The 22,750-nt window shown below is 44.7% G+C and overlaps 1 protein-coding gene across 13 annotated transcripts in view; it reads left to right on the top strand.

The window, feature by feature from the left end:
* Positions 1–22,750, top strand: part of akt3a (v-akt murine thymoma viral oncogene homolog 3a) — a 594,281-nt gene that overhangs the window by 393,362 nt on the left and 178,169 nt on the right. For all 13 annotated transcript variants that reach the window (XM_072512671.1, XM_072512686.1, XM_072512765.1 and 10 more), the window contains one exon: positions 966–1,034. In XM_072512671.1, the coding sequence (XP_072368772.1) occupies positions 966–1,034 (69 nt within the window). The remainder of the gene's footprint in view (positions 1–965; positions 1,035–22,750) is intronic.

Here is a 22,750-nt window from a genome sequence, read left to right as displayed (position 1 = left end):
ATACATTGCAATAGGCCTTATAAAGTAAAATCAATGTGATGTGAGAAAGCTACCTGTAACTCCTGTCGCAACAATCAGTTGCAGACAATCGCCAAAGACAAAATACATCAGGTTAAGATGAAGTCATAACAAAAGTGTTTTGTTCCTGGAGGTATTTTACCTTTGAGCCTATTTATAATTTATTTAAAGTTCATGGACAGACTCCATCTGCAATTTAACATTTTGTGGTTGATATATTATTTTATGAGATCAAATTTCACTCTTTTATTAAAAAAACATAATTGGTGTGGTCAGTTTTGCTGTCCGTTATGAAATACAAATTTCATGAAAATGTATTTAGCAAAGCATTATAAGCGCACACTATTAATTTGTGTTCAGGTACTCAATGACCATGACATGTTGGTGATATTGGTATGATGAAAGTGACACTTTGCTCTTGTAGCTAATGCAACAAAAGAGAGTGTTTGTGCAACATTTTCTGATGAGACAATGACTGTTTAATGTCATGTGTTCTGTTCTCTTATGAATATCAATAATTTTGATATTTCTAATTGGCTTTGAAAATGCTCTAATTTACATGGACGTGAACTAACGATATTTGATAGTAGAGGGTATCCTCTATGATTTTCACTTTTATTCTATTCAAACTTTTGAAATCTGCGAGGGTGAAATATCACTGACTGGCAAATGAAAGTTGATCTGAGAAGAGAGTACCATCAGATGTTTCCTATTTGGAATTGCATTTGGTACCTTTCATCACTATATAGTATTATTAGAGCTTATGGGAAAGTTTAGTTCAAGTTTAATGCAGATTTTTAATAATTATTGAACAGCGGACACTTACACAGAGAAATATATTTGTTGTATTAAAAGCTTGAGCTATTTTGCTCTCTACAGCAATGTGAAAACTCAGAGTTAAATAACCCAAATAACACTCCGTAAACTTATTATTCTTTATATTACAGTCTTTGAAGTATTCTTTCCAAACTAAAGATCGTTTATGTTTTGTCATGGAGTATGTGAATGGTGGAGAGGTAAGCTTTATTTTTCTAAAAAGTAAATAATGGTGAACAGTGCAGTGTTGAATTAGTTTGTAATGATCAAGATAATGAAAATCTGGGTAGCATATTGACGAGGAAATAAAAATCACCCTTCCCACCTGTCATCCAATGCATGTCCCATTCCCAGCTGACAACAGATGGTAAATCATAGTGGCAGCAATGGGATACAATTGGGTAAAACACTTTGAACAAAGAGTCAGTCTGACTAAATGACTGTCTCCATTAAAGTTAATTCACAAACCCAGATAATTCATCTCTCTCGTGGTCAGGACCATAAGCCAATACATCCATATGATGTCCACGATTTAAACAAATATTTTTCAGATAAGCAGTACAAAATACAAAGCTGTAGAATGTAAGTCATGAATGTTTTCATTTTTAAAAGGTTACAATATTAAACGGTTTCATCTTTTTCTGAACTTTTTGTAAGATGATTATTCTTAAAGCATAGAATTTAATCATAGTCTAATAATTTCATATTATTTTAAATAAAATAAGTAACATTTGAGGAGGTTTTGTGGTGCAGTAGTAGCAGCCCAACCTCTGGACCAGAAGCTCCAGATTTAAATCTCACTTCAGGATTTGATAACCGTTCGTAATGTGGCCAAACAGGTTTGAGTATCAGCCCGTAAATCCTTCCAATGTTCCTGATGGAAGGCAGTAAAGAATGGGGGAGTTTCCTGGTCTGCCATCCTACAAAAGGCAAAGGCAAACCACTGCAGTAGTTTACCAAGCATAATCATAGCTCATTATCATTACCAAGCTCAATGGAGGTCCATGGCCATCATGGCACATGTGATGTGGCACCTGAAGGAGGAGGTAACATTCACACTGGAAAAGATGATCATCATGTGCTTATTAAAATAAACTATATTCTGTGAAATCCTCCCCATAACCCAATAAGTTATCAGTTATTTTCCATTGAGTCTTTAACATGAGTGCAATGATTGTTAAATTTAGGTGAATTTATGTTCTAATCAAATTATTGAAGAGTTTGTATCCTACGTGAAACCTGTACCATGATTGTTGAGCTCTCATTTGTATCCCATAACCAGGTTGAGATCTATTCTTTTATTATTCTAGAACATTTAATTAGTTCAAGCAACTTTGATTTCTGTTGATTTTAAAAAAAAATTATGCTTTAGCTTTAGTCCTATTTCTTCATGTTTTATCTACAAAATACTTTTACGTACAAAAGAGCTTTTTTTCTTATGGTTTTCTCCCAGTCAAACTGGTGTAGCAGCTGGTTTCCAGCAGTAGTTAAAAAGATGATTTAAAGTTTTTTGCCTAAAAGGTAGTACCTTATCTGGATGCTGGCTATCTATTTGTTTCTAAAAATCCTAGACTTATGAGGCCTCATGTAACTCTTTGCTGATGGTCAGCTTTAGTTTCTCCTCTTAGAAAAATAATTGCAGCATTTATGTTAATCTTGCATCGATTCCAAGCATGGTTCTTATTTTGAATGGGGAGAGGATAGTTTGCATCTTAATGGAGCTTGTGGCATTAGGATCAGAAATGACTATGTTGGCTTCAGGATCAACCTGGATTCTAGACACATTTAATTTAATTAAGATCTTAAAAGAATTGTACAACTAAAATTCAGATATTTGTGGTTCACCTCTTCATGGGTTGCAAATCAGTATCATCATTACTGGTGATTAGTGAACAAATATTTATCTGCCGCACTGACTCCTTTTATATTGGTTCCTTTTGTTTTTCAAGCAGTCTTTTATTCTGGCACTAGTTTCCAGCGTGACCAAGCACTCAACAGATTTTGATACCTCTGTTAGAGTCAACTGCAATGATCGTCTTCCATTCTCCTGTCATTGTTTGTTTTTATAAATTTAGTGTACCCAATTAATTTTTTCCAATTATGGGGCAATTTAGCGTGGCCAATCCACTTAACCCTGCACATCTTTTGGGTTGTGGGGGCGAAACCCACACAAACACGGGGAGAATGTGCAAACTCCACACGGACAGTGACCCAGAGCCGGGATCGAACCTGGGACCTCTGTTGCTAACTTTTGGTTGGCTCTTAAGTGTTGCCCGTTGTATCTTTACTGAATTGGCTCTGTTTCTATAACCTTTGCTCTAGAGTCGCCAGGTATCTTTATGATACCGCCACGAGGTTCAAGTTCAAGTACTGATCAATAACTCAACACATCAATTAGTAAGATTCAAATCAAAACACATTTATTATACACAGTAAATCACTACTCATGCATAAAACTCTACTTACTAGACTATCTCTAACACTAAAAGGCCTATACTTAGCTGGGACTGGCCCACCAGGTCAGGGGAACAAATGGCCTTTCATTCGATCTGAGTCTGCAGGATTCAAAAGCTGGTATGGACTGGTAGTTAGAAGCACCTATCTCGTTGCGTGCGTTGATTGGAGACTTACTTGGTTGATGCGGCAGCTTGGGCAGTTCACTCTCAAGGGTTGATTCGCTGCTGAGTGACCATGCCAAGAGGGAATAATTGAACTTGGGGACTCTAGTTTATAGTCCCCAGGGGCTTCCCGCCCCTTTAGGCGGACCCCGTACTTGGATCGATTTCTCCAATACTGGAGCTGTTCCCTGATGGCTGGGTGGTCCCTGAGCATCCGTTGGACTTCCTTTGTCTTGGTTCCTGCTGGCGTCGAGGAGTCTGGCTTGGCCTTATTCACCTTAAATGTTTCCATTGTACCCTGGGATCGCTCATTAGTATGCAGATGGCTGCGAGTTTCAGTGCTGTCTGGGCTTTTGCAAGTTATAATACACAGGATTTCTGCACTTGCTAGATTTTGCCTGTGTTGGCTGAATTTCCCTGTAGTCTTTGAGGTTCTCCATTTTAACTTGGGAAGTGGCCAACCCAGGTGGCTACACTCCCTCCTTGTGATCCCTAACGTGAAGCGTGAAGGATCACATAACTGCGTTGTATTCTCTTCCTGACCCAGCGAGCACTCTTCCATGGCCTCTACACTGACCATAACTATGCAATGAAATTTTTAACTAACAATTCTTAGTGGCGCTATGTCAGACAGGGACATGCATTACAACAAAAAAAAACATACCTCGAACTATCTCTCTCAAACTATACTCACTCAAACATTCAATCATACTAACTTGCTAACAATACAAAAACAATAGCAGCATTCACATTTTTCCTCTGGCTTGGCAGTCAAGCATAGAGGTGTACAATCTTTCCGTTGTAAACAAAACACATTTCTTTATTTACAAAAGATGCAACACAAATGTTCTTTATTGTAGACCAAGGAGTTCGGGGTCCTGGTGATAACCAAAATTAGGGGATCTTATCCTGTATACCGGGGTGCGAGAGCGGTAGGCTCTCCTTCGCCATTTCCTCATACGGATAGTCTGCACGATGCAGCAGAGTATCGCCAATACTAGGAGGGATTCAATTACGTATGATAGTGAATACCAGGTTATGAACGTATCACACCATGATGGTGTGTCGGTGACTATCTCGGGGTGTATTTCAGGGTGTAGTGTATGGTAGGGGTGGGAATCATTCACGGCCTGTGTGGTAGGGGTCAGGGGGTTCGCATTCGCGCGGAACCGGATACAAATTACAATAACGACGAAAAACACGTATGACGTCCTCATTGTTGTCTTTCCTTTTCGTCTCTTCCTTTCCGTTTCTTCTCTCTTCCTGGACCTTCTGGAATTCTGTGGATCAAGCCTAGTTTCTGTTACTATCTTGGTTAATATCTCGTGCGTTAGCATGTCTGTCTTGTAGTGCCAATTTCCCTTTATAATTTGTCACCATGTGTGACTCCCTCTTTTTTTAAACCGAAAATTTGGACTAGACACTTAAAAAAACTGAAAGAGTGCGAGCCGTCTCGCAGGCTGTGCGATTTACCATCCAAATGTTTGAGGATGTAAATAGCATAGGGATGGCAACCTAAGGGTTGCCCGAAAACAAAACAAAACTTTTTGAACCAAGAGTGCCGAAATGAGGTGCGTATGGGCCGCGACGGGTAAGATTTGGATGGAATCCCCGGGTAGGACAGTGATCAATGCCGTATGTGCTCTACCCGAGTGTAGCTGACCAGAGGGGGGTCCTCAGGCAGGGCGGAGACCAATGCCGTTTCTCCACTGCCTGAGCAACCGCAAGAACGGGCAAAAATGTAGTCATCGTGGGGAGGTTGCTGTAAAGGTTCTACCGTCAAACCAGAAGAGCAGTTATGAACGGGGGCTGGCAAGCTCTCAGCGGTTTCTGCCGATAAGCGTGCTGGCAAGTTTTCACGGGTTTCTGCCGAAAAATGTGGCGTGTGGCTGTGGAACGTCCGAGTTGACAAACCACACTTAACAATAATACTAACAAACATCATTGAACAACATGCTGCAGGTTCCATCAGAAAGGACATCGTAAATCACATGTGGGCCCGGTGCATGACCTTAAACTGGATCAGACTGAGCCTGGCGCTTGTTGCGGTCGTGTTTACTCTGCTCGGAGCCTCTGCCCAAATACCGTCCTCCATCTCCCCCCAAGCTCCTCTTCCCACTTAAGCTTCAGGTCCTCAGTCTGTGTATCCTCTGCTCCCATTAGTTCTTTGTAAATACCTGAGACTCTACCCTCACCTACCTCTCCCCTCGATACTACCCTGTCCTGCCTCCCCTTTGGCGGGAGGCGTGGGAAGGACGGCACCAGCCTGCGCACAAAATCCTGCACCTGCAAGTATCTTAAAGTCATTCCCTCCCGCCAGCCCAAACTTCTCCTCCAACGCCCTCGTGCTCGGGAAGCTCCCTTCCAAGAACAAATCACCCACCCTCGCAATCCCCGCCCTCCGCCACAGTCAATACCCACTGTTTATGTTCCCCGGGGCAAATCGGTGATTGCCGCAGATTGGGATCCACACCGATGCTCTCACTTCCGCTATGTGCCTCCTCCACTGGCCCCAGATCCAAAGAGCCGCTACCACTATAGGGCTGGTGGAGTACCATGCTGGCGGGAGCGGCAGAGGCACCGTAACCAGGGCTGCCAAACTGGTGCCCCTGCACGAAGCGCCTCCATCCGCTCCCAAACCGACCCCGTACACACCATCCATTTCCTTATCATCGCTATGTTGGCCACCCAGTAGTAGTTGCTGAAATTTGGCAACGCCAACCCCCTGCTTAACACAGTTGACCACCACAGTGTACACCACCATCTTATGATATGGAAGGCTGCCGCGACCACCTTTTAATTAATGCTCAAAATCTCTGCAACAGTTTGCCAATTGGCTGTTTGCTGTTGGAGGGTGCTCCACCAAGACCAAACACGATCCACCAGAACTCCAGGCAGCCTCATTAATGAACACTCGCATGCAATTTAATTACCATTCCGATCTTTCATAATTCTCCGGATGGAAGTTCTGACCTGTATCTCAGCTCCTTTATCAAGGTAGTGTCTTGTGCTAAACAAGGGCTGGACCATTATTTAGCTCCATGTTGGTCATCATGTAACAGATAACCAACATGTTATTAAAACAGATTTATCTGAATTCTCTTTGATTTCGTGATGATACTTGCATTTCACAAGTGGAAACACTGTGTCTATGCTTTCAAACCTTTTGTAATTTTAAAGACCTCTATTAGGTCTCCCCTCAAACCTTCTCTTTTCAAAAATAATGAAATCCAGACTTTTCATCCTTTCCTGAGTGATATAATCACACAATTTTGGTATCCTGTAGAACAGAATGTATCATTAGGTTTGGTAGAAGGCTAAGGATAGTGAGGCAACATGTGAAACCATTCAGGTAACCCTGAACATCAACTTTGTAAGGGCGGTATGGTGCTGCAGTGGTTAGCACTGCTGCCTCATGGCGCTGAGGACCCGGGTTCAATCCCATACCCGGATCACTGTGTGGAGTTTGCACATTCTCCCCGTGTCTGCATGGGTTTCACCCCCACAACCCAATGATGTGCAGGGTAGGTGGATTGGCCACGCTAAATTGCCCCTAAAATTGGAAAACAAATAATTAGCAATTCTAAATTTTGGGGCAGCACGGTAGCATTGTGGATAGCACAATTACTTCACAGCTCTAGGGTCCCAGGTTCGATTCCCCGCTGGGTCACTGTCTGTGCGGAGTCTGCACATCCTCCCCGTGTGTGCGCGGGTTTCCTCCGGGTGCTCCGGTTTCCTCCCACAGTCCAAAGATGTGCAGGTTAGGTGGATTGGCCATGATAAATTGCCCTTAGTGTCCAAAATTGCCCTTGGTGTTGGGTGGGGTTACTGGTTATGGGGATAGGGTGGAGGTGTTGACCTTGGGTAGGGTGTTCTTTCCGGGAGCCGGTGCAGACTCGATAGGCTGAGTGGCCTCCTTCTGCACTGTAGATTCTATGACCCTCGCCAATGCCTCCACATCCTTCTGGTAGTGTGGTGACGAGAATTATATTCCAAATGTGGCCTAACTAAGGTTCAAAACCACTGCAGCATGACTTGCCAATTTTTAAACTCAATGCCACGGCCGATGAAGGCAAGCATGCCATATGCCTTCTTGACTACCTTCTCCACCTGCATTGCACTTTCAGTGACCTGTGGACCTGTACACCCAGATCCCTCTGCCTGTCAAAACTCTCAAGGATTCTGCCATTTACTGTATGTTTCCCACCTGTATTAGACCTTCCAAAATGCATTACCTCACACAGTCCAAATTAAACTCCCATCTGCCATCTTTCCGCCCAAGTCTCCGACCGATCTATATCCCGCTGTATCCTCTGACAGTCCTCGTTGGCAATTCCACCAACCTTTGTGTCATCCGCAAACTTACTAATCAAATCAGTTATATTTTCCTCAGTCATTTATATATACTACAAACAGCAACGGTCCCAGCACTGATCCCTGCGGAACACCACTAGTCAAATAATTAGCAATTCTAAATTTTGGGGCAGCACGGTAGCATTGTGGATAGCACAATTACTTCACAGCTCCAGGGTCCCAGGTTCGATTCCGGCTTGGGTCACTGTCTGTGCGGAGTCTGCACATCCTCCCCGTGTGTGCGCGGGTTTCCTCCGGGTGCTCCGGTTTCCTCCCACAGTCCAAAGATGTGCATGTTAGGTGGATTGGCCATGATAAATTGCCCTTAGTGTCCAAAATTGCCCTTAGTGTTGGGTGGGGTTACTGGGTTATGGGGATAGGGTGGAGGTGTTGACCTTGGGTAGGGTGCTCTTTCCAAGAGCCGGTGCAGACTCGATGGGCTGAATGGCCTCTTTCTGCACTGTAAATTCTATGATTCTATGAAAAACAACAACTTTGTTAAATAGGGGAGGCGGTGGCATAGTGGTATTGTCGCTGGACTAGTAAACACGAAACCCAGAGTAATGCTCTGGGGACCCGGGTTCAAATCCCGCCACTTCAGATGGTGAAATTTGAATTCAATAAAAATCTGGAATTAAAAGTCTAGTGATGACCATGAAACCATTGTCGATTGTAAAAACCCGTCTGGTTCACAAATGTCCTTGAGGGAAGGAAATCGTCCTTACTGGTCTGACCTACATGTGACTCCAGACCCACATCAATGTGATTGACTCTAAACTGCCCATAGGGATATGGGCAAAAAATGCTGGCCCAGCCTATGTCCCATATATAGAATTTGCAGAAGGAGGCCATTCGGCCCATCGAGTCTGCACCGGCTCTTGGAAAGAGCACCCTTCCCAACCACACACCTCCACCCTATCCCCATAACCCAGTTACCCCACCCAACACTAAGGGCAAATTTGGACACTAAGGGCAATTCTGCATGGCCAATCCACCTAACCTGCACATCTTTGAAACCGGAGCACCCAGAGGAAACCCACGCACACACGGGGAGAACGTGCAGACTCCGCACAGACAGTGACCCAGCGGGGAATCGAACCTGGGACCCTAGAGCTGTGAAGCAATTATGCTAATCACTATGCTGCCCGTGCTGCCCTTATAATAATTGCTTATTGTCACAAGTAGTTTTCAATGAAGTTACTGTGAAAATCCCCTAGTCGCCACATTCCGGCGCCTGTTCGAGGAGGCTGGTACAGGAATTGAACCCGCGCTGCTCTCATTGTTTTGCATTGCAAGCCAGCTATTTAGCCCACTGTGCTAAACCAGCCCCATGAGTGAATTTAAAAAATTGTCACAAATTATGCATTGATAGAAATGTCTATTGTGCTTATGTAGTTATGCGCTATGATTCCCCTTGCTTAATTTGACACTTTTCTCTCATCAACCACTTTTAAAGCTCCATGTATGGAAACTGCATTCTCCTCCTCCATGATTGCTTCCCACCCTGCTTGAGTATCTTTTTGTATTTGATCGTCCTTCGGAATTAGAGGGTTTTAACCATCTGCAAAGATTTGCAGCACCTCTTGTATATCCGATCTTTTTGTCTTGTTTCCTCCAGTAATGCTCCAATTTGCACTCAGTAAAGCTGAACTGAAGTATTGAACTAGATTTCTGACAATTACATGCTCATTAAGGGGGGGGGTTATTAGATAATTTAGTGCTATTATTGAACCGTTGTTCAGCTTTGATTATTTAATGATTATGTAACACATCAGCGTTCCATGAGTAAAGCTGTGCTTTCCTGCAAATGTATTTTATTTTAAAAGAGAGAAGTTGACACTCCGTTAAGGCACAGCCAATATATTAATATCGAATTAAACCCAAAGTGGTGTATTGGTGTCAAATAAAAATTGGTGCAAACACTAAGCAGGTGGGTCAGCATCTGTGGAGAGAACAAAAAATAACATTCCAGCTGTAGAGACTTCAGTGTTTCCTGTTTTGCTTCGGATTTCCCACATCTGAGATTTTTATAATATATTTTGTCTGTGTTGGTGCCGCTGTGCTCCTAGATATCCTGAAGAAAGCAGTAGGATTTTGAGCATTATTTTGGTGTTCTGCGATGTGAAAGGTTGAATAGGAAAAAATTATATATTATTTACTATTGAGATCATCTTCATTGTTATTTCAAAAGCTGTATATCAATCACTCTTGACTTGGCTTCCTCCCTCGTTCTGGCCTTGCAAGGCATTGTGCTGATTTATTAATGTTTTAATGTTGCTGCAGGTTTTTGCAGTTTCACTTTTGTTTCCTTCCTGCAAAGGACAAAGGGTTTGGCCCAGAAAAATCCCTCTTTAAATGGTTTGCGTTTCAAGTGATTCATCTCCTTTGTGAGATGACAGCAATGCAATTATATTTGGAATTTGAATTTATTTCAAACAATAAGGAAAACTATACCAGTTGCAAGCAAACTAACAGTCCTTGCAGCAGTAATTACTGTTCTCAAAAGTAAAGTCTTTCACCTCCTACATATTTGCATTAAATTGTAATGTATACCCGACACGTGTAAAATTTTGTTTATCTCTCACTTTTGGGAAAGTTGAAAGTACTGTTAATACAGGTGAATGTAAGTGAGGATCTAGGTACAGTGTACAGTAGGCCGCATGAATAGGTATAGATGAAATATGAAAAATATTAATGTGTACCCAAAATTCATCTAAGATTTTTTGAGAGAACTGGGATTATGAGATGGAATATATTCAATTCTTTCTGTAGGATTAGCTTGATAAATCCTGCATGATTTGCAGTTCTTCAGTCTTCAGCCTTCAATACAGTATACTTGATCAATGCCATACTGCAGTGTACAAACGAATACTAGACTGCAGGATTTCTTTATGGTTATATATTGTGGTCATCAAACATCAATGTGCATTTAAAGGAAGTTCCACCATCGAGCAATTAGTCCTGAAAATAATGAGAACTGTACTTTTGGTCTCCCCATGTTCAGAATCTGCACTCCAAAATCTAGAGATCACCTGCTGCCAGTCTTGCTGCAGTAGAAAAAAAGTAATGCACACTAAGTAAAAAGATAAATATTAAATGGGGGGAGAAAATGTCCATCTTTAGTGGAAAAACAATTACAATAGCACAATTGGGGGGAGGCAATGGTATTGTCGCAAGATGATTCATCCAGAGACCCAGTGTAATTCTCTAACCACCTGGATTTGAATGCCACCATGCAAGGTGATGGAATTTTAATTAGAAAATCTGGAATTGAAGTATAATGGTATTGAAACCATTGTTGATGGTCATAAAACCCCATCTGATTCACCAAGGCTAATTAGGGAAGGAAATCTGCCAATTGTGGCTTGTTAACACCACTACTAACCAAGCTGGCCATGTTCTAATGGACATTGTTGCAAGAATGGGTCTGCAGCAGATGGAGAGGGGACCAACAAGGGAAAAACATACTTGACCTCCTCACCAACATGCCTACTACAGATGCATCTGTCCATGACCATATCAGTAGGAATGACCGTCGCACAGTCCTTGTGAAGATGAAGTCCCATCTGTGTTGTGTGGCACTACCATTGTGCTAAATGGGATCGATTTTGAACAGTTCTAGCAACTCAAGACTGGGCATCCATGAGGGAACTGTGGGACATCAGCAGCAGAATTGTACTCCAGCATTGGCCTGGAAAAGCCTCCACTCTACCATTACCAACAAGTCAGGGAATCAATCTTGGTTCAATTAAGAGTGTGAGAGGGCAGGTCAGGTGCAGCACCAGGTATACCTAAAAATGAAGTGTCAACCTGGTGAAGCTATAAACAGGTGACTGTTTTGCATGCCAAGCAGCATATGCAGCAAACGATTGACAGAGTTAAGTGATCTCCTAACTAATGAATCGGACCTAAAATCTGCAATCCTGACACATCCAGCTGTGAATGTTCATGGGCAATTAAACTATTCACTGGAGGAGAAGGTTCCAAAACAAACCCCAACCTCAATGATGGGGAAGCACAGCACATCAGTGCAGAAGATACTCCCTTCAGCCAATAGTGCCAAAACGATAATCCATCTCTACGTCATCCGGAGGTCCCCAGCATCATTGAATCCCTTCAGTGCAGAAGGAGGCCATTTGTCCTATTTGCCTGTACCAACCCTCCAAAAGGGCACCCTACTACCTAGGCCCACGCCCCCACCCTATCCCCATAACTCCACGTAACGTTTGCACACTAAGGGGCAATTTAGCATGGCAAATTCGCCGAACCTGCACATCCTTGGACTATGAGAGAAAACTGGAGCACCCAGAGGAATCCAACGCAACCACTGGGCGAATGTGCAAACTCCACACAGTCACCCCAGGTCAGAATTGAACCCAGATCCCTGGTGCTGTGAGATGTCAATGCTAACCACTGTGCCACCATGCCGCCATCACAGCTGCCAGTCTTCAGCCAATTTGATTCACTCCACATGATATCAAGAAAAGGCTGAAGGCACCAGATACTGCAAAGTCTATGGGCCATAACAGCATTCCAGCAATAGTACTGAAGACTTGAGCTCCAGAACTTGCCGTGTTTCTAGCCAAACTGTTTTAGTACATCTATAGTACTGGCATCTAGCCAGAAGTGTGGAAAATTGCCCAGGTGCGTCCTGCACACACAGCAGGACAAATCCAACCTGGGCAGTTATCACCCCATCAGTCTACTCTCGATTGTCATTAAAATGATGGAAGAGGTCATCAATAGTGTAATCAAGTGGCACTTGTTTAGCAACAGCCTTCTCACTGGTGCTCACTTGGGTTCTGTCAGGCTCAGCTCCTGACCTCATTACAGTCTTGGTTCAAACATGGACAAAATAGCTGAACTCCAGAGTTGAGGTGAGAATGACTGTCCTTGCCATCAATGTCGCATTTGACAATGCAGGGAATCAAGGAGCCATAGCAAAAATGCAATCAATGGGAATCGGGGCACAAACACTCGACTGGTTGGCATCATCCCTAGCACAAAGAAGATAATTGTGGTTGTTGGGAGGTTAGTCATCTCCAGCTGCTTCATCAATGACCTTCCTTCTATCATAAGGTCAGGAGTTGGGATGTTCACTGATGATTGCAAGATGTTCACTATTTGCGACGATTCATACTGAAGTAGTCCAAGTCTAAATGAAGCAAGAACTGGACAATATCCAGGCTTGGGCTGACAAGTGGCAAGTAACATTCGCACTACACAAGTGTCAGGCAATGACCATTTCCAACAAGAAAATCCATTGGTGAGGAGTCACTGAGGAGCATTCTGGGAAAACACGGCTTGGTCACCATAATAGAGGAGGGGATTGCAGAGAATCTCGTACTCTACCGGAGGAAGAGCAGTCAACAAACCTTGATTCCTGTCTCCCCAGTGTCGCATTTGGGGGGTACCCCAAGATGTGCTGAGGAATTGCTCTGAGAGGTTTAGATGACAATTTTCCAGAAGTGCTAACTTTCCCTGGATAATTGCATTGCACTCCTTCTTGAGGGACTGCAGGTCCCAACCAGCGCCAGCCAGTGGAGGTTTCAACAAAGTTTTTGAGAGCAGGTAATTGTGCTTTAAACCCTTGTAGTTACAGCAGGTCATGATTTTACATCGCTAGCTGGAAGTTATGGCCCAATATAGTTGCCAAATGTATCCAAAGAAACGTGTGCAGATTTAGCTTGGGTATTTGAAGCAGGCCAATGGTGTACTTCATGACATCAAACTGTAATGAGATGAATTGAAAAAGCAATATCATTTTTTAATTCCAAATCCAAGTTACCATGCTGAGAAAGGAAAATTCTTCTGCTCTCATGGAGTTTTTTTTTGAAAATGAAATGAAATGAAAATCGCTTATTGTCACAAGTAGGCTTCAAATGAAGTTACTGTGAAAAGCCCCTAGTCGCCACATTCCGGCGCCTGTTCGGGGAGGCTGGTACGGGAATTGAACCCGCGCTGCGGGCCTGCCATGGTCTGCTTTAATAGCCAGCTATTTAGCCCTGTGCTAAACCAGCCCCTAAATTTGCATTCTGTGGCACTACAATTCTGCCTTTTGGAATTATTCTGGCATTATATCATCACGACTAAAATATCTGGTCTGTCTTCTTCGATACTGTCTTACCTAAATGTTTCCGAAGGACCAACTTTTCATTTTAAGTGGCTTTGCTTGGATTAACTTCATATAATCTGACTGCCATTTAAAAAAAAATGGCTTTTAGTTTTATTCTGCATGTGGTCATCCTTTATTTCATTCATAAAACACAATTTGCCCTTGAGTGGTGGGAGATGACACCCAGAACTGGGAGCAATGCATTAGTAGAGAGGATTTAAAATCTGAAGATGGAAAACCAGAGGCTGGGCCACTGGCTGGAGCACCAGAGGCTGGGCCACTGGCTGGAGCACCAGAGGCTGGGCCACTGGCTGGAGCACCAGAGGCTGGGCCACTGGCTGGAGCACCAGAGGCTGGGCCACTGGCTGGAGCACCAGAGGCTGGGCCACTGGCTGGAGCACCAGAGGCTGGGCCACTGGCTGGAGTACCAGAGGCTGGGCCACTGGCTGGAGCACCAGAGGCTGGGCCACTGGCTGGAGCACCAGAGGCTGGGCCACTGGCTGGAGGACCAGAGGCTGGGCCACTGGCTGGAGCACCAGAGGCTGGGCCACTGGCTGGAGCACCAGAGGCTGGGCCACTGGCTGGAGGACCAGAGGCTGGGCCACTGGCTGGAGCACCAGAGGCTGGGCCACTGGCTGGAGCACCAGAGGCTGGGCCACTGGCTGGAGCACCAGAGGCTGGGCCACTGGCTGGAGCACCAAAGGCTGGGCCACTGGCTGGAGCACCAGAGGCTGGGCCACTGGCTGGAGCACCAGAGGCTGGGCCACTGGCTGGAGCACCAGAGGCTGGGCCATTGGCTGGAGCACCAGAGGCTGGGCCACTGGCTGGAGCACCAGAGGCTGGGCCACTGGCTAGAGCACCAGAGGCTGGGCCACTGGCTGGAGGACCAGAGGCTGGGCCACTGGCTGGAGCACCAGAGGCTGGGCCACTGGCTGGAGCACCAGAGGCTGGGCCACTGGCTGGAGCACCAGAGGCTGGGCCACTGGCTGGAGCACCAGAGGCTGGGCCACTGGCTGGAGCACCAGAGGCTGGGCCACTGGCTGGAGGACCAGAGGCTGGGCCACTGGCTGGGGGACCAGAGGCTGAGCCACTGGCTGGGGTACCAGAGGCCTGAGCCACTGGCTGGCGCACCAGAGGCTGGGCCACTGGCTGGCGCACCAGAGGCTGGGCCACTGGCTGGCGCACCAGTGGCTGGGCCACTGGCTGGAGCACCAGAGGCTGGGCCACTGGCTGGAGCACCAGAGGCTGGGCCACTGGCTGGCTGGGCACAGGGCTAAATAGCTGGCTTTTAAAGCAGACCAAGAGCATGGGTTCAATTCCCTTACCAGCCTCCCCAAACAGGCGGGGGAATGTGGTGACTTAGGGGCTTTTCACAGTAACTTCATTTGAAGCCTACTTGTGACAATAAGCGATTTTCATTTCATTTAATTTCACTGGCTGAGAGAACAGAGCATATCTGTTTCATATAATTTAAACCACCACGAAACACTATAGAATTTTACAAAATTAAAACAACTGCTGATGAGTCATGAGAACTTTATGACCTGTTGAAGACAGAAGGAAGATCACAAAGCATTTTTTCTCTTGAAAGTATTACCTTGATCATTTATAAATGAATTATGTTTTGATTCAAGAGTTAGCCACATTAAAAACTAAGTTCTTTGGTGTATTCATTTCCTTCATTTTATGATGTCCAGCAGAATAAGCTGCCATTGGTAGGTAGCCAAATGGGATTCACGTATTGCTAGTGTATATAAATTTCAATTTTAAAATATATTTTTTGTATGTGTACAAGTTTCGATGAATGTGATTTGTGACGTCTTTATGTATACATATAAAAAGACATCTAAGTTAAATAAGGCTGACTTTAAATCCCAATTGTTTGCACACAGGCCCGATCTTTGATATTCCTCGCCTCAATTCATCTAAATACAACAGCTAGGAAATAATTGCAGTTGTTCACCTGATTTCTGCCAGATTGTGGCATTCAGGCAGTGATGTAAAATTACTGTTAGGACTAGTTGATACAGTGACACATCTCATCAAGTCATGGGTAACACATGAGTGCCCTTTAGGATCAGAGAATTGCTGCAACTGCCATATGTGGAGAAGGGGAGATGGCAGGAAAGCGGACTTCCCAGAGAAGCTGGAAGAGTTGATGGGAATTTTACCTTGCGGAGAGGGGTGAGGCTATGTACTGAAAACATTTTTGAACCCCGGAGCTCTGCAGGTTGTTGATATGAGAGAATAACGACCAAGACGTTGTGGGGAGATGGTCCAAAAGGGAGGCTTCAGGCAGTCTGTAGATGCAAACTTTAAAAAAATCTTATTTAACTCTACAGTTAAAATGTCATGATTTTTTTTAAAGCTTACTATACTTTACAAATATGACTAACACTTTAATGGCAACTCGGAAACTTGTGTTGCTCCACAACAACACCTGATGACCAAAGTTCGCAACTACATGTGGACATTTTGGGCTCTCTTGTGCCACCGGGAAGGTCTGTTGGTTTTAATTTCAGCAGGACCTTCCCGCCTTGAGGCTTAATGGATTTTTCGGCCTGGCACCAACCAATCCATTTCTCTGGAAATATCAGGTCTATTAACCATGTGTATTAGATATATATATTATATATATGGTTAATATATAAACAGTTAGGTTATTAAAAACTACTGCCTCAAGCACAATCGTCACAGCACCACCTAGAGATAAATATAATGAAAACATCTCATAAAAGCAGTTGATAGAAATATGGCAGTTGACATTTCTGTGTTTGAAATAGGATTCACCTTCTTTCTTTGACTATGCGAATATGATATAATTAAAGATGAATAATGCAACAATAGGCAAAAACCAGAGAAAGTTGAGCTTTTGAACATTGAGCTTTGAGAAGTGATCTGCTGGACCTAAAATAGTAATGGGCAGATGGTGCTAATGGTTTGGGGAGCTGGAGCTGGGGAGTGGTTGCATGAGGACCACCACAATGGTATCTCACTAAAAAAATATTTGCAATATGTAATTCCACCATTTGTGCTGTTGGAGTAGCCCCCTACTGAACAATTTAGTTTTCGGGCATTCTTGGTAAATAATTCCAATTTACAGATAATTTCAATACTGTCCCAACTAAATGCTTTTTTTTCAGTTAAAGGAAAAATTATTTGCCTGCTGGTCTGTATATCTATGTAGAATATTTTTATGAATGTACATGAGCCTTGGATTTGGGACTGATAGCTAATATATTAAGTAAAGAATAATAAAGCAGTAGAAGTAAAAAGCCTGGAATAATTTTGAGAAGCAATAAAATGTGACAGTGATGGGATGTCTGTGGTTTCTTGGATGAATGGGACAAATAGCCTACCTTCCTCATCTGTAATTACCTCAATATTATCTCCTAATAAGTGATTAAATGCAGTAAAAAAACCAGCAGATTTGTAAAATGTACCATATCACTGAAATGTTTAATCAAAAGTTCAGCAATTGACAATTAATGATTAGCATCTTGCATTCAGATTTATAAGTAAAGTGAATAGAGCCATGTAAAACCAGCACAAGTTACATTTGACTAAATAGGTACTTTAAACATATTTTTGAATAATTTAATCATTTTGAACAAATTCCATTTTATTTCAATACTTTTGCTACTTTTAAATTTGTATGTTTTACTAATTCAAAGCTATGGCATTGTATGCATTTCAGCTCATGAGATCATTACCTTTTCGCATGAACGAAGAAAAATACAGCACAGGAACAGGCCCTTCGGCACTCCAACCCTGCACCGACCTTGCTGCCCGTCTAACCTAAAGCCCTCCACACTTCCGGAGTCCCTATAAACCTATTCCCATCCTATTCATGTATTTGTCAAGATGCCCCTTAAAAGATACTATCATACCTGATTCCACCACTTCCTCCAGCAGCAAGTTCCAGGTGTCCACTATATTCTGTGTCAAAAAAAACTTCCCTTGCACATTTCCTCTAAACTTTGCCCCTTGCACCTTAAACCTATGCCTCCTAGTAATTGACTCTTCCACCCTGGGAAAAAGCTTCTGACTATCCACTCTGTCCATGCCCCTCATAATTTTGTAGAAGTCTATCAGATCGCCCCTCAACCTCCATCGTTCCAGTGCGAACAAACCAAGTTTATCCAACCTCTCCTCCTAGCTAATGCCCTCCATACAAGGCAACATCCTGGTAAACCTCTTTTATACGTGCTGCTCTTGTGGGCAGCACGGTAGTATTATGGATAGCACAATTGCTTCACAGCTCCAGGGTCCCAGGTTCGATTCCGGCTTGGGTCACTGTCTGTGCGGAGTCTGCACATCCTCCCCGTGTGTGCGTGGGTTATGGGGATAGGGTGGAGGTGTTGACCTTGGGTAGGGTGTTCTTTCCGGGAGCCGGTGCAGACTCGATAGGCCGAGTGGCCTCCTTCTGCACTGTAGATTCCATGACCCTCGCCAATGCCTCCACATCCTTCTGGTAGTGTGGTGACGAGAATTATATTCCAAAAGTGGCCTAACTAAGGTTCAAAACCACTGCAGCATGACTTGCCAATTTTTAAACTCAATGCCACGGCCGATGAAGGCAAGCATGCCATATGCCTTCTTGACTACCTTCTCCACCTGCATTGCACTTTCAGTGACCTGTGGACCTGTACACCCAGATCCCTCTGCCTGTCAAAACTCTCAAGGATTCTGCCATTTACTGTATGGTTCCCACCTGTATTAGACCTTCCAAAATGCATTACCTCACACAGTCCAAATTAAACTCCCATCTGCCATCTTTCCGCCCAAGTCTCCGACCGATCTATATCCTGCTGTATCCTCTGACAGTCCTCGTTGGCAATTCCACCAACTTTTGTGTCATCCGCAAACTTGCTAATCAAATCAGTTATATTTTCCTCAGTCATTTATATATACTACAAACAGCAACGGTCCCAGCACTGATCCCTGCGGAACACCACTAGTCACAGCTCTCCACTCAGTAAAGCACCCTTCCTCTGCTACTCTGTCTTCTGTAACCAAGCCAATTCTGTATCCATCTTGCCAGCTCACCTCTGATCCTGTGTGACTTCACCTTCTGTATCAGTCTGCCATGAGAGGCCTTGTCGAAGTCCATGTAGGCAACATCCACTGCTCTACCTTCATCAATCATCTTCGTCACTTCTTCTAAAAACCCGATCAAATCAGTGAGACACGACTTCTCCTGAACAAAACCATGCTGTCTCTCGCTAATACGCCCACCTACTTCCAAATGGGTGAAAGAATCCTCTCCAGTAATTTCCCTACTGCTGACATAAGGCTCAACAGCCTGTAATTTCCTGGATTATCCTTGCTACCTTCTTAAACAAAGGAACAACATTATCTATTCGCCAGTCCTCTGGGACCTCGCCTGTAGGCATGGAGGATACAAAGATTTCTCTCAAGGCTCCAGCAATTTCCTCTCTTGCCTCGCTCAATATTCTGGGGTAGATCTAATCAGGCTCTGGGGACTTCTCTACCTTGATGTTTTCCAAGACGTCCAACACAATCTTTTTGATCTCGGTGTGATACCCTTCTACACACCCTTCCCCAGACTCCTCATCCACCAAGCCCTTCTCTTTGGTGAATATTGTTGCTAAATACTCATTCAGTACCTCCCCCATTTCCTTTGGCTCCACGCCTTTGATTCCTTCCCCTGTCTTTGAATGGAACAGACCTTTCCATGAATATCCTCTTGCTCGTTATATGCGTATAAAAAGCCTTGGGATTTTTCTTAATCCTGTTTGCCAATGACTTTCGTGACTCCTTTTAGCCTTCCTGACTCCTTGCTTAAGTTCCTTCCTACTTTCCTTATATTCCTCACGGGCTTCATCTGTTCCCATCCTTCTGGCCATTACAAATTATTCCTTTTTCCTTTGGACTAGGTTCACAATATCTCTCGTTATCCAAGGTTCCCAAAACTTGCCACACTTGTCCTTCATCCTCACAGGAACATGCTGGTCCTGAATTCCTATCAACTGACATTTGAAGCCTCCCACATGCCAGGTGTTGATTTACTCTCAAACATCCACCCCCAATTTAGGTTCTTCAGTTCCTGCCTAATATTGTTATAATTAGCCTTTCCCCAATTTAGCACCTTCACCCGAGGACTGCTCTTATCTTTATCCAATAGCACCCTAAAACCTACTTAATTATGTTCACTGTTCCCAAAATGAAACTGCGACCACTTGGTCGGGCTCATTCCCCAATATCAGGTGCAATGCGGTCCCTTCCCTAGTTGGACTATCTACATATTTTTTCAAGAAGCTATCCTGGATGCTCCTTCCAAACTCTGCCCCATCTAAGCCCCTAGCACTGTGAGTCCCAGTCAATATAGGGGAAGTTAAAATCACCCACCACAACAACCCTGTGCTTTTACACCTCTCCAAAAGCTGCCAACATATCATCTGCTCTATCACCTGCTGGCTGTTGGGAGGTCTGTAATAAACCCCCAACACTGTGACTGCACCCTTCCTATTCCTGAGCTCTACCCATAGTGCCTCGTTGCATGAGCCCTCTGATATGTCTGCCCACAGTACAGCTGTGATATTCTCCTTAACCAGTAGTGCAACTCACCCATCCCCTGTGATATTCTCCTCAACCAGTAGTGCAACTCCCCCATCCCCTTTACATCCCCCTCTATCCTGTCTGAAACATCTAAACCCTGGAATGTTTATCTGCCAATCCTATCCCCCTCTCAACCAAGTCCCTGTAATGGCAGCAACATCATAGTTCCAAGTACTAATCCAAGTTCTTAAGTTCATCTGCTTTACCTGTTATACCTCTCGCATTGAAACAAATGCACTTCAGACCACCAGTCCCAGTGTGTTCAGCTACATCTCCCTACCTGCTCTTCCTCTTGAGTCTTACTGGCCCTATTCTCTAGTTTCCCCTTGGTTATTTCACCTTCTGACTTATTGTTCTGGTTCACATGCCCTTGCCACACTAGATGCATTTACAACTCGACTCCACAAAGAACAATCATCTGAAATTAGATTTTTTTTCAACTTGACCACAAAATAACACTGGTTTTCCATGTCTTCTATGTAAAGCATTTGCACTTTTAGCTTTATCTTAAAATACAATTGTTTCTGTTTTTTAATGTTTATTCAAATTTTCCAACAAAATTTTTAACAAACCCCCCCCCCAAATAACAAAGAAAGAAACACAAACACAACAGTCAAAAATTATACAGAACTTGTACATTGGGTTTCCCCCATATATAGTAACCCCCCCATATGACATTCAAAGGTACCCACAGGGAAGCCCCCCCCCCCCCACCCTTGGGTTGCTGCTGCTGCTGACCTCCTCCTAATGCTCCGCGAGATAGTCTAGGAACGGTTGCCACCGCCAGAAGAACCCCTGCACAGACCCTCGTAAGGCAAACTTTATTCTCTCCAGCTTAATGAACCCTGCCATGTCATTTATCCAGGCTTCCACACTGGGGGGCTTTGCGTCCTTCCATAATAGCAAGATCCTCCGCCGGGCTACCAGGGACGCAAAGGCCAGGATACCGGCCTCTTTCACCTCCTGCACTCCCGGCTCGTCCGTTACCCCAAATAGTGCCAACCCCCAACTCGGCTTGACCTGGACTTTCATGACCTTGGACGTAGTCCTCGCGAAACCCCTCCAAAACCCATCCTGTCCCGGGCACGACCAGAACATGTGGACGTGATTCGCCGGGCTTCCCGAGCACCTCCCACGTCTGTCCTCCACCCCAAAGAACCTACTCAACCTCGCCCCTGTCATATGCGCTCTGTGAGTAACCTTGAATTGTATTAGGCTGAGCCTGGTGCAAGAGGAGGAAGAATTATTCTTACTCAGGGCATCAGCCCACAGACCCTCATCTGTCTCCTCCCCAAGCTCCTCCTCCCACTTGCCCTTTAACTCCTCTACCGAGGCCTCCTCCTCTTCTTTCAGCTCCTGGTAGATCGCCAAAACCCTGCCTTCTCCAACCCATACACCTGAAATCACCCTGTCCTGAGTCCCCTGCGCCGGGAGCAGCGGGAATTCTCTCACCTGCCGCCTCACAAATGTCCTCACTTGCATATACCTGAAAGCATTTCCCGGGGGTAACCCAAACTTCTCCTCCAGCGCCCCTAGGCTCGCAAACGTCCCATCTATAAACAGGTCCCCCATTCTTCTAATCCCTGCCCGATGCTAGCTCCGAAACCCCCCATCCATCCTTCCCGGGACGAACCGATGGTTCTCCCGAATCGGGGACCAAACCGAGGCTCCCACCTCGCCCGTGTCGTCTCCACTGCCCCCAGGTCTTCAACGTCGCTGCCACCACCGGACTCGTGGTGTACCTTGTCAGCGGGAGCAGCAGCAGTGCCGTCGCCAGCGCCCTCAGGCTCGTGCCCACACAGGACGCCATCTCTAACCTCTTCCACGCTGCCCCCTCTCCCTCCATTACCCACTTACGGATCATCGCCCCATTAGAACAAAGAACAAAGAAATGTACAGCACAGGAACAGGCCCTTCGGCCCTCCAAGCCCGTGCCGACCATACTGCCCGACTAAACTACAATCTTCTACACTTCCTGGGTCCGTATCCTTCTATTCCCATCCTATTCATATATTTGTCAAGATGCCCCTTAAATGTCCCTATCGTCCCTGCTTCCACTACCTCCTCCGGTAGCGAGTTCCAGGTATCCACTACCCTCTGCGTAAAAAACTTGCCTCGTACATCTACTCTAAACCTTGCCCCTCTCACCTTAAACCTATGCCCCCTAGTAATTGACCCCTCTACCCTGGGGAAAAGCCTCTGACTATCCACTCTGCCTATGCCCCTCATAATTTTGTATACCTCTATC

The sequence above is a fragment of the Scyliorhinus torazame genome, chromosome 1, assembly GCF_047496885.1.
Source record: "Scyliorhinus torazame isolate Kashiwa2021f chromosome 1, sScyTor2.1, whole genome shotgun sequence".
NCBI lineage: Eukaryota > Metazoa > Chordata > Chondrichthyes > Carcharhiniformes > Scyliorhinidae > Scyliorhinus > Scyliorhinus torazame.
The sequence above is the reverse complement of the archived record's forward strand: the minus strand, read 5'-3'. Positions and strand labels throughout refer to the sequence as shown.